The sequence below is a fragment of the Lissotriton vulgaris genome, chromosome 1_1 (assembly GCF_964263255.1).
Source record: "Lissotriton vulgaris chromosome 1_1, aLisVul1.2, whole genome shotgun sequence".
NCBI lineage: Eukaryota > Metazoa > Chordata > Amphibia > Caudata > Salamandridae > Lissotriton > Lissotriton vulgaris.
In genome coordinates this window covers 1,410,085,699-1,410,097,992 of record NC_141685.1, presented here as the reverse complement: position 1 = coordinate 1,410,097,992, position 12,294 = coordinate 1,410,085,699, and the positions used below count along the sequence as shown (strand labels likewise).

The following is a 12,294-nucleotide window of genomic DNA, read 5'->3' as shown; positions in this document are numbered from 1 at the left end:
AAACAATCTCCCCGCAATGCAGGTACCATTGCAGCCAATTGTGGGCCAGCCGAGGGGGAGCACAGCGATCCGTCATATCATTATACATATGATGCATCCCTGTGCTTTGTAAGTGACTCAGTGTGGCGCAGCAAAATAGCTTGCGGCACCGCGCCGAGTCATTTTTGTAAATAAGGCCCGAGCATTTAGCTTATAAAGCAGGTAGGTGGTAAGACTTGCTTTTTTTCAGATTGGTCTTTACTGTGCAGATAGTCCTGTTCTAGCACCAACACCATGTTATATCGTTTGCTGTTTTTTTCTGTTGGCCATAAGCAATGTGAAATAAGCAATGAGACTAAGTAAAGTGGTAATTGAGCAATACTCTGTAAACTGAAGCAGGAGGTATTTCCTAATAGTGAGAATGTTGCCATTCATCTTTCCATGGATGTAAAATGCATTAATATTTATTTGAATACTTTTAACGTGTGGTATTTTAGCTTAATAATTGCTAAAAAGCGTTTGACCCTCAGAGGCACCCTCATCTACAGACCCCCGGGACCACGCACACAATTCAGCGAAGACATCACGGACTTCATCAGCCCACACGCCCTCCCCTCCGCCGACTACATCCTCCTAGGGGACCTCAACTTCCACCTGGAGAACAACAAGGACCGCAACACCGCCGCCCTGCTGGACAACCTCGCCAACCTCAGACTCAAGCAACTGGTCAACACCCCCACCCACCACTACGCCGGCCACACGCTTGATCCCGTCTTCTCACTACGCCGGCCACACGCTTGATCCCGTCTTCTCATCCAGCAAGCACATCACCTTCAGCCACTCCACCGGACTCCACTGGACCGACCACAGCTGCGTCCACTTCAGCTTCAGAAAAACCACAACCCACCACCACTCGCAACAGGTTCCTCACAGGAGCTGGAGCAAGATCACCGCCGACCAGCTCACCACCTCCCTCAGCCAGAACCCACCTGCCAGCACAACGGACCCCAACGAAGCAGCCCGCAACTTCACGCAGTGGCTGACCGCCTGCGCCGACGACCTCGCACCACTGAAAAACCCTCCCAGCAGACCCAGAAGCAAGAAGGCCCCCTGGTTCACCGACGAACTCAAGGACTCCAAGAAAACCTGCCGCACCCTCGAGAAAGCCTGGCTCCTTGACCAGACCACTGACAACATGACCGCCCTCAAACACGCCACCCGCAAGCACCACCAGCTCATCCGCACCACCAAGAAGAAATCACTGAAGGAGCAACTGGACAACAACGCCCACGACAGCAAGGAACTCTTCAGCATCGTCAAGGAGTTCTCCAACCCCAGCACCGGCAACAACAACATCACTCCTTCACAAGATCTCTGCGACTCTCTCGCCTCGTTCTTCCACCGCAAGATTGACGACATCCACAACAGTTTCGGGGCACCATCTATGCACCCAACCGTCGAACCAACGCACCCCACTGCCACCCTCCGCACCTGGACCACGGTGACCACCGAAGACACAGCCCGCACGATGAACACCATCCACTCCGGATCTCCAACCGACCCCTGCCCCCACCACGTCTTCAACAAGGCCGACTCCACCATCGCACCCCAACTCCGGGACGTCATCAACACCTCCTTCAACACCACCACCTTCCCGGAGAGCTGGAAGCATGCTGAGCTCAGCGCCCTACTGAAGAAACCAACAGCGGACCCCACCGACCTCAAAAACGTCCGCCCCATCTCGCTCCTCCCTTTTCCTGCCAAAGTCATCAAGAAGATCGTCAACAGACAGCTTGCCGCCTTCCTCGAGACGAACGGATCCCTCAACCCCTCGCAGTCCGGTTTCAGAGCCAACCACAGCACCGAGACCGCCCTCATCGCAGCCACCAACGACATCCGAGCCCTGCTCGACAACGGGGAAACAGCGGCACTCATCCTCCTGGACCTCTCTGCAGCGTTCGACACTGTCTGCCACCGCACCCTAGTCCAATGCCTCAGCAACATCGGCATCCAAGAGAAGGCACTGGAGTGGATCATCTCGTTCCTCGCCGGAAGAACACAGAGAGTCCGCCTCCCCCGTTTCGATCCGAGGCCACCGAAGTCATCTGCGGCGTCCCGCAAGGATCATCACTCAGCCCCACCCTCTTCAACGTCTACATGAGACCTCTTGCTGCCATCGCATGCCAACACAACCTCAACATCATCTCCTACGCCGACGACACCCAGCTGATCCTCTCCCTCACCAGAGACCCCGACACCGCCAGAACCAGCCTACACGAAGGGATGAAAGACGTCGCCGAGTGGATGAAGAACAGCCGCCTGAAACTGAACTCAGACAAGACGGAAGTCCTCATCCTGGGACCATCGCCCTCCGCCTGGGACGACTCCTGGTGGGCCCCAGCCCTGGGCACCGCTCCCAAGCCAACAGACCACGCACACAACCTGGGCTTCATCCTGGACTCCTCCCTCTCGATGACCAGACAAGTCAACGCCGTCTCCTCATCATGCTTTCACACCCTTCGCATGCTTCGCAAGATCTTCCAATGGATCCCGACCGAAACCAGGAAGACGGTCACCCAGGCCCTCGTCACCAGCCGACTGGACTAAGGAAACACCCTCTACGCCGGAACCACAGCCAAGCTACAGGAAAGACTCCAACGCATCCAGAACGCCTCCACCCGACTCATCCTGGACATCCCCCGACGCAGCCACATCTCCGGCCACCTGAGGGACCTGCACTGGCTCCCCGTCAACAAGAGGATCACGTTCAGGCTCCTCACACAAGTCTCTCCACGACCTGGGCCCCAAGTACCTCAACCACCGCCTGACCTTCTACACGCCCACCCTCCAGCTACGGTCTACTAGCCTCGCCCTCGCAGCCGTTCCACGCATCCGAAGAGCCACCGCCGGAGGCAGATCCTTCTCCTACCTGGCGGCCAAGACATGGAACTCCCTCCCCATCCACCTTCGGCTGACCCAGGACCACCTTGCCTTCAGCAGACAACTCAAGACCTGGCTGCTCGAGCAGTAGCGGACCCCTTCCCCCAAGCGCCTTTTCAACTTATTTACGTAATCTTACCTGAATGGTTTTTCATCCCCCCTTTACCTATTATCCCCATAGCTGCACCACTTTCAAGCCTACTAATCAGGTACTCATTTTTTTATTTTTGTCCTCCACCATTTACCTAATCTGTTCACTTTATAATACCACTAGTAACAGCACATTATATTGCCTTTTTGCACATAAAAAGTCATTACACTTTAACAGACTTTCTGTAACGTATGTTGTCCAGCTACTCAGCAAGCTACAACTTACAATAAAAAAGCTTCTTATTAATCACATAGGTGAAACATAATACATTTATTAATGGCTGTTAAAAAGTAGCAGACTCTATACCTCTTGTGAAAAGCATTAAGCACCCGCAGTTGGAGATTACTAATGTTTTCTGTATGGCAGCCATGCAATCTGTGGTGTAAAGTGCTGTGTGGTGCAAACTGTCGGTCCAACCATTTCTAATTGAGCCTGTCTAGTAGGGGATTTACCATTGAATCCCATCATGTTCCTGGACTGTCTAGTTAAATGCCACATACAATAATACTATTAACTGTAACATCCCTCCCTTAAACAACATCACCTCCCAAGTCCCTCCCTTAGGCCTAGCATAAAACCCAATATGTAATTGAAGGAGAATTCATGCTGATTGAGAACTATTATTGTTGATGTTTTTGCATTATTTCATGTGTTGCTCAGGGCATATTCTTGCTGCAGTGGCTGTTATTTCATATCTCATGCATCAGGTGAAGAAATTCCATTAAGTTTTACTTATAGAAATATTCTATTTGTTTAATTATTTATGAGCATTATATGTAGTTGCAGTCGGTTGCCTGAGACTGTAAGATCTATATAACCTCTCCCAGTCGCGGATGGTGTCGGGGGAAAGTGGCAGGGCAGGGAAAGGTGGGGGGGGGGGGACAAAACAAAAAAACAAATAAACAAAACCACTTACCTGATTCCCAGCTTAGCAAAAGTGGGCAGAATTATTTCAAATAGACTCCATGGCCCTCATTTAGACATTTCGGTAAATTTGCTGCAATACCACAAGTTTTTCAAAGTTTACGGGTGAGGAGTTAATGCCAAGTGTTTGCTTGTGCTAATGGGCACTGTTGCTCAGTGCTGAAATGCATTATTACAGCACTATTTGTAACCAGGAAAAAGTGTTAAAACATGCCAGTAATCCAATTACCACACATGTATGAATGTTGCGTGTTATAAATGAGTGCCTCCATGCCAAAGCTCTTGTGCACCAAATATAACTTTGCTGTGGATAGAATTTGTTTATAAGAATAGAGATGCTGCTCCAGGTCTTATCCCTTTTATTGAATTTAAGGCAAGTGACAAGGCATGGTTGACACATAGCTGAAGAAGCAATGTTGCTCCTAGGAGAGAAAATATTTATTTCAGTGGGCGCATCGCAAACTTGAGGAGCCCTAGATGGAAGAGTGTGGCGTGTGAAATGTGGTTAAGACCAGATTCCGTAAAGAGGAGAAATTAGAATGGGACTATAGTGAACACACTGTGGGGAGGTTTCTTCAGTGCATATATTGACAATTTAGTTTAGATTGCACAGTTACAAATTTACAATTTCAGGCACTGTCAGATGAATTAACAACATTTCTTTGGTCAAGTGTCAAAGATGTCTTTGGACCTCTCATACAACTATTAGGCGTTAGACCACATCTCCTTGATACCTAGCTATTGTTTGGCTCAGAGCTGTATATATTTTCTATTTCTTATCCAGTTCGCAGATATTTCAAATGGGAACCACCTTTATGCCTTTACTTACCTAAGTGCAATGTTTATGAAACTTTTTGGGGTGGCAATTTTGAGAATCAACATCCACATCAGCACAATGCTATTAATGTTCCCATTTAGTTACATACATTTAGATGACTTTAGTTGTTTTCTTAACACAATCACTTATATGGGAATAGAAACATTGAGAATGTGTTTGTACTGATCATTAATTTCTTTCACCACCACTTAGACAAGGAACGTCAGAAGCTCCGCTATAAGACCCACAATGGTGGTTATGGCGATGTTAGAAAATATGTTAAAATGTGACAGTCAGTAACCCAATTACCACTCATATAAATGCATCTTGAGTATTATAAATGTGTGCCTCCATGCCAAAGTGCTTGTGCTCAAATATAACTTTGCTGTGGATAAAAGTTGTTTATAAGAATAGAGATGTTGCTCAAGGCCTGACCCCTTTTTTTTGCATTTACGGCAAGTGACAAGGCATATATGGCACCTAGCTGACAGAGCAATATAGTTCCCTGGAGACAAAATATTTATTTTAGTAGACGCAACACAAACTTGAGGAGCCCTAGATAGAAGATTGTGGTGTGTGAAATGAGGTTGAGACCAGATTACAGAAAGGGGAGTAATGGGACTATTGTGGACACACTGTGGAGCGCTTCTTCAGTGCATATATTTACAATTTATATTAGATTGCACAATTTCAAATTTCAGGCACAGGCAGATGAAGTGGCAACATTTCTTTGGTCAAGTGTCAAAGATGTCTTTGGACCTCTCGTTCAACTAAGAGGCATTAGAACACTTCTCCTTGATACCTAGCTATTGTTTGGTTCAGAGCTGTATACATTGTCTTTTTCTGTTCCAGTTAGCATATGTTTCTACTATCTTTATGCCCCTAATTACCTAAGTGCAATTTTTATGCAGATTTTTGGGATGGCAATTTTGAGAAACAAAATTATCCACATCAACCAGGTACTATTAATGTTCACATTTAGTTAAACAAATGCTGATGAGTTTAGTTGTTTTCTTACCACAATGACTTCTATGGGAATAGGCACTTTCAGAATGTGTTTGTACCGATCATTAATTTCTTTCACCACCACACAGACAATGAACGTCAGAAGCCCCGCAATGAGATCAGCAATGTTGGTTAAGGCGATGTTAGTAAATATGTCTCTCAGGGTCTGCAAGGAAAAAAAGGAAAAGTGCTATGTGAGATAGTGGCAGTCAAACCCTGTTTTGGATTTCTTATCACGTATTGGCCCTCTTCCACGTTGGCAATGCCATTCTTGCTTGTCATCCTAGCCCACTGAAAATTTCCCACATTTTAAATATGCCTATCTTAAGATCTTTCAAGCTAAGAGGTAGCATCACACAACTCCACTTCCAGGGTACCCCTTGAAGACTAAATCACCCTGAAGATTAGCTGCAAAGCCCTTCATCTGCCTCAACCAAGTCATAACTGAAAAATGCTACCTCTCACCTGAAGGCTGCAGAACAACTCTCCTCAGACTAGACATCTCTGTTGTCATAAAAACTAGAACATCTAATCATGCCCATGTAGATGCCTCTCAGAGACATTCAAACAACCCTGACCAGTTCATGCAGTATCTCAACCTTCTAAGAAAGCCGTAAATCCAGCCTCTGTAAGACACACAGACAGGCTTTTGCTTCCTTAGTAACAAGTGATTGGCCTTTCTACTAACTGCTACGTGAAATCCAGTCAGGTTCCCAAGATGTCCAAAACAAATATGTATAAGTTGCATTTACATATAACGAATTTCAATGGTAATCAATTGCATATTTGATGATCATACAGAAAATCTGACTGGATGTTACTTTTCGGTGAGGCTTGTACCCTACTTGTCACCTCCATCACTTTCTTTACCTTCGTGTTTCTTTGCCAATGTGTCTTCCCTGTTAAAGATTTGTGGGGTTAAAAACATTTTTTTAGTTACAAAAATTGTATTGCTATTGAGGAAAATCAATTAATGCATGTAGTACAGTTACAAATAATACATTCCAGCAAATAGTATGGAGTGCAATATCATATATAAAAACATATATTGCTTTTTTAGAATGCAACACCTAGGGGCCGATTCTGATTCCGGCAGGACATTGTTTCACCCGACACGTACCCGTAAATTTTTTCCGACCGAATCGTACACCCGCCGTCCGAATGAGCAAGTACGATGCGAAGTAATAAATCACCAAACGATTCGGTGAAAATCGTTTTACCCGACACGGATCCGTCAGTTTTCCTACCGAATCGCATACACTCCATCCGAATGAGCAAGTACGATGCGAATTTAAAATTCACCAAAGGATTCGGTCGGAAACAAAGATCAATGGACGAGTCGGTTGGAAAGGAGCCTGACGTGATAGACTCGGACGCTAACGATGCCACACAGGCAAGCACATACACGACGAGACAGACTCGGACGCGAACGATGCCACACACCCAAGTACATGCACGACGCGACAGACTAGGACGCGAACGATGCCACACACCCAAGCACAGCCACAACAACACAGACTAGGACGCGAATGATGCCACACACCCAAGCACATACACGACGAGACAGACTCAGACGTGAACGATGGCACACACACAAGCTCATACACGACGCCACAGACTCGGACGCAAACTATGCTTGCTACATAGCCCAGAATGAATGGAACAGACTTGGACCAAACAAATCACAAAAAAACAAGCCACATGTCACGTCAAAACAATTTATGGGGTGAACAATGCTGGGAGTGATAGGCATCCACCCCCTCTGGGGTGGACAATGCTGGGAGTGATGGGCATCCACCCCCCTCTAGTTATGATATGCTAATAGTGATAGGTATACACCCCACTATGGGATCGACACTGCTGGGAGTTATAGGCATCCACCCCCTCTGGGGTGCACAATGCTGGGAGTGATGGGCATCCACCCCCTCTATTTGAGATATGCTACTAGTGATAGGCATCCACCCCCTATGAGGTGGACAATACTGGGAGTGATGGGCATCCACCCCCCTCTAGTTAGGATATGCTAATAGTGATAGGCATCCACCCCCTATGGGATGGACACTGCTGGGAGTTATAGGCATTCACCCCCCTATGGGGTGGACAATGCTGGGAGTGATAGGCATCCACCCCCTATGGGTGGACAATGCTGGGAGTGATAGGCATCCACCCCCTATGGGGTGGACAATGCTGGGAGTGATGGGCATCTACCCCCCTCTAGTTAGGATATGCTAGTTGTGATAGGCATCCACCCCCCTATGGGGTGGGCAATGCTGGGAGTGGACCAGGGTGAGACATCTGCCCTGGTTCTGCTGGACTTGAGCGCGGCCTTCGACACGGTCTCCCACAGGATCCTGCTTGCGAGACTGTGGGATATCGGAGTCAGGGAGAGTGCCTTGGGATGGTTCACGCCGTTCTTATCTGACCGCTCCTTCCAAGTGCACGCCCCGCCGTACTCATCCAGCATACATCCCCTGGACTGTGGAGTCCCGCAGGGCTCTGCGCTTAGCCCCACATTGTTCAATGTGTACGTCCGCCCCCTGGCCATGCTGGCCAGGGATCGTAACATCAAATTAACATCATACGCGGACGATACACAACTCATCTTCTCCTTTTCTAAGAACAGTGGGGCTGACCAAATTAAGTTCCAGGAAGATATCCTGGCTATATCGAATTGGCTGTCACAGAACTATCTCCAGCTAAATTCCTCCAAGACGGAGATACTCATTGTAGGTAGGGATACCGAGAAATGGGATGCACATTGGTGGCCTCCCACTCTGGGACCCTCTCCCGTCCCCAAAGAGGCTGTTAAAAACCTGGGTGTGATGTTGGACAACTCACTCTCCATGGAAATTCATGCCAAGAGAGTGGCAGGCACCTGCTATGGTCGCCTGCGCTCTCTTAAACCTATCCTCGGATTCTTTGAGCCTTGCATCCGCCAGTCTTTAATTCAGGCCTTAGTCTTATCCCATCTAGACTACTGCAATGTCCTGATGCTAGGTTCTAACTTGACGGTGATAAACAGACTTCAGAGAGCTCAGAATGCCGCGGCGCGCATTCTATTCGCTCTGCCAAAAAATGCCACACCTCCCCTATCCTCCATCGGTTACATTGGCTTCCCGTTAAACAACGTATCCAGTTCAAAAGTCTTTGTCTAATTCATAAAATCCTGTATAATACCGCCCCTCAAACCTTGCTGGGACTCTGTTCCTTCTATGTCCCCTCGCGTGCCCTTCGTTCAGCCGACCTGTCACTGGCACGCACGACTAAGATCCGTAGGTGCCGAGCTGGTGGTCGCTCTTTTAGGCATCTGGCGCCGAAGCTGTGGAATTCGATCCCCCTTGGGGCTCGGGCCACTTCTAACCACCTGCTGTTCCGTAAACAGATTAAAACTTGGCTGTTCTCTTCCATCTAACTCCACTTTCTCTGTTGTGTTGCACTGCTTCTAGGTATGTCCGCAGCGCTGGGACGCCCCATTGCTGGGGTAGCCATGCGCTATATAAGCAGACTTAACATAACATAACATAACATAGGCATCAACCCCCTATATGGTGGACATTGCTGGGAATGATGGGTGTCCACCCCCTCTAGTTAGTATAAGCTAGTAGTGATGGGCATCGACCCCCTATGGGTGGACAATGCTGAGAATGATAGGCATCCACTCCCCTATAGTGGTGTTTCCTTTCGTGTACTCTTGACATTTTGGTGTGTGTAGTTGTATGACTTACCTTCTGTGGTGGGGGAGTCGGTAGAGGTAGGCGTCGGTAGAGGTAGGCGTACAGTTTAGGGAAGACATACGTGATTGGATACATGGCTGCTCCGTCTCGTACACGTTGATCATGTTCTGGTGCGACTCTGAGCTTTCATACGCCTCGTCCAAATGCTATGACATGCCGGAGGCACGACCCAGTACGACACTTATTAAAAACGCATCGTATTTGCGTATCTGGAAATGGGTTGCTTTGGGCCTCCGTACGACGCGATATATGTGTTTCCTGAGCCTATAAGGTACTGACATAGTTCACAAATCGGCCCCCAAATGTAGAAATACAGGGCAAAAACACGGAGGTACTGTCATAACTTAAAAAAAGGGAAAGACATTTCTTCTAGATGCTGTACACACGGAAGGCCTACATATGCGATTCGGACAAGTTATAAACAGAGTGCTATGACGTGCCGGAGGCACGACCCTGTACGACACGTATTAAAAACGCATCGTACTTGCGTATCCGGAAATGGGTTGCTTTGGGCCTCCGTACGACGCGATATATGTGTTTCCTGAGCCTGTAAGGTACTGACATAGTTCACAAATCGCACACGAAGATTCGGTCGGGATTTGCCTGGAACACGCATCGTACTTGCACGTTTGTTGGAAAAAGCTCCGGATACGAGTCAGTCGAAAGGTAAGCCTATGAATAGCATTAGGAAGGCATTTTCTCCAGAATCGGAATCGGCCCCCAAATGTAGAAATACAGGGCAAAAACAAGGGGGTACTGTCATAACTTAAAAAGGGAAAGAAATTTCTTCTAGATGCTGTACACATGGAAGGCCTACATATGCGATTCGGACAAGTTATAAACAGAGTAACCAGTAAAACAAATTACTGAAACATTGGAACGTCCAAATGCTATGACGTGCCGGAGGCATGACCCAGTACGACACTTATTAAAAACGCATCGTATTTGCGTATCTGGAAATGGGTTGCTTTGGGCCTCCGTACGACGCAATATATGTGTTTCCTGAGCCTGTAAGGTACTGACATAGTTCACAAATCGGCCCCCAAATGTAGAAATACAGGGCAAAAACACGGAGGTACTGTTATAACTTAAAAAAGGGAAAGACATTTCTTCTAGATGCTGTACACACGGAAGGCCTACATATGCGAGTAACCAGTAAAACTAATTACTGAAACATTGGAACGTTGGAAGTTCTACTGAATAAAATGGAGTGGCAAACAACTAATAATGGCTGGTGCAGGCCTTCTGCTCCAATGTCCCAAAGTGTAACTTAAAAGTAGCCCCATGTTTATTTTAAAGAAGGTTTTAATAGCATTACAGTCGATCTCCCTCGCTATGGGCCTTCCCCTGTGGATTAGGAGCGTAACTCAGGGAGCAGGTTTTCATGACCAGTGTAAGTATTAGCAGTGGGCTATAATGTTACATTAATTGGAGATTTCATGAGAAATTGCTGGTCACTGCATACCTAATGAATGCAATGGGAGAGGTGTCATTTGACTTAATGAAAAGATATGGTACTAAGATATCAAGTTTTAAATACTGTGCTACAAAAATACTGTAGCAAAAATACGGCTGGGGCTGCTTCCATTTGTGATGTATATGGGTTCTATGGTGATGTCATGGTTCTTGAGGTGACGATTTGTCAGTTGGTGTCCAGCTATGATTGGCATAGCTGATGTGGGGGTTATCTCTGCCTCATTAAAGTTCTTCTGTCAAGAAACCATGTCTGTGCCCTGCTTCAACATCATAACAATTTTGGTGATGATTTAGCCAGACAGAAGGCAGAGGCAGAGGTACACAAAGCCCAACCACAAACTTAACGTGTGGAGCGGAGTTGCTGGCAGCTGTGGTGTCATGCCGACGGAGTTCTCTGTGTGGGAAACTGTCTACTATTGAAACTCCTACGCCAACTGTAAGGGAGACTGCGGGGGGAGAAGTGACCACAGCATAGAGCATGCCGTGAGCGCTGAAGCTTTTGGGAGAGACTGTGACAATCACTGTCTGATGTCCTGTCGAAAATAACAGTGGAATGTATAGGAACAGGCGACAGCCGCTTTGAGAACGTTGTGAGTGTTGGAGCTCTGTGGAGAGGCAGCAACAGCTACTGAGAGAATGGTCCATCAAACAATACAAGTGAGCAGTGTTTCTAGCACATGGTTAGCTCAGTGAAGGAGGCTAGAACTTGCAAGCGTGGAGTGAGCACTGTGAAAGAGGCTGTTGTGTGAGGCTTATACGTGACAACAGTGAACAGGGGCGGCCTTAGGCATGTGCAAGCTGTGCACCTGCACAGGGCCACCAAATCTCAGGGGCCACCACACCAATATATATCCGTAATATAATAATCCTCTGAGGATGGATACATATTTGTGTGGTGGCCTCTGGCAGGGATTTGGTGGCCTCCGGCTCTGTTCCACTTCCAAACACCTTGACCCACCCCCCTTTTAATTTTAATTTTAATTTAAAAAACATTTGTACAGCGCTCGCATACCCAGCGGTTTCATGGCGCTAGTGGTGATCAGTGGATGGCAGCAACTGGGAAATTAAATCGGGTAGGCTTGTGTAAAAAGAAAGGTTTTAAGATTTTTCCGGAACAAAAGGTAGGAAGGTGAGGTGCGTAGAGTAACCGGGAGAAAATTCCAAAAAGTTGGAGCCAGGACAGCGAGTCTCGCTCCGCCCGCCTTCTGCTTTTTAAAGCGGGGGATGGTAAGGAGGGCCAAATGGGCCGAGCGAAGTTCTCTGCCTGG

The 12,294-nt window shown here is 47.4% G+C and overlaps 1 protein-coding gene across 1 annotated transcript in view; it reads right to left on the bottom strand.

The window, feature by feature from the left end:
• Positions 1 to 12,294, bottom strand: part of SLC26A4 (solute carrier family 26 member 4) — a 190,414-nt gene that overhangs the window by 44,222 nt on the left and 133,898 nt on the right. The window contains exon 7 of the mRNA XM_086967193.1: positions 5,830 to 5,982. Within this exon, the coding sequence (XP_086823319.1) occupies positions 5,830 to 5,982 (153 nt within the window). The remainder of the gene's footprint in view (positions 1 to 5,829; positions 5,983 to 12,294) is intronic.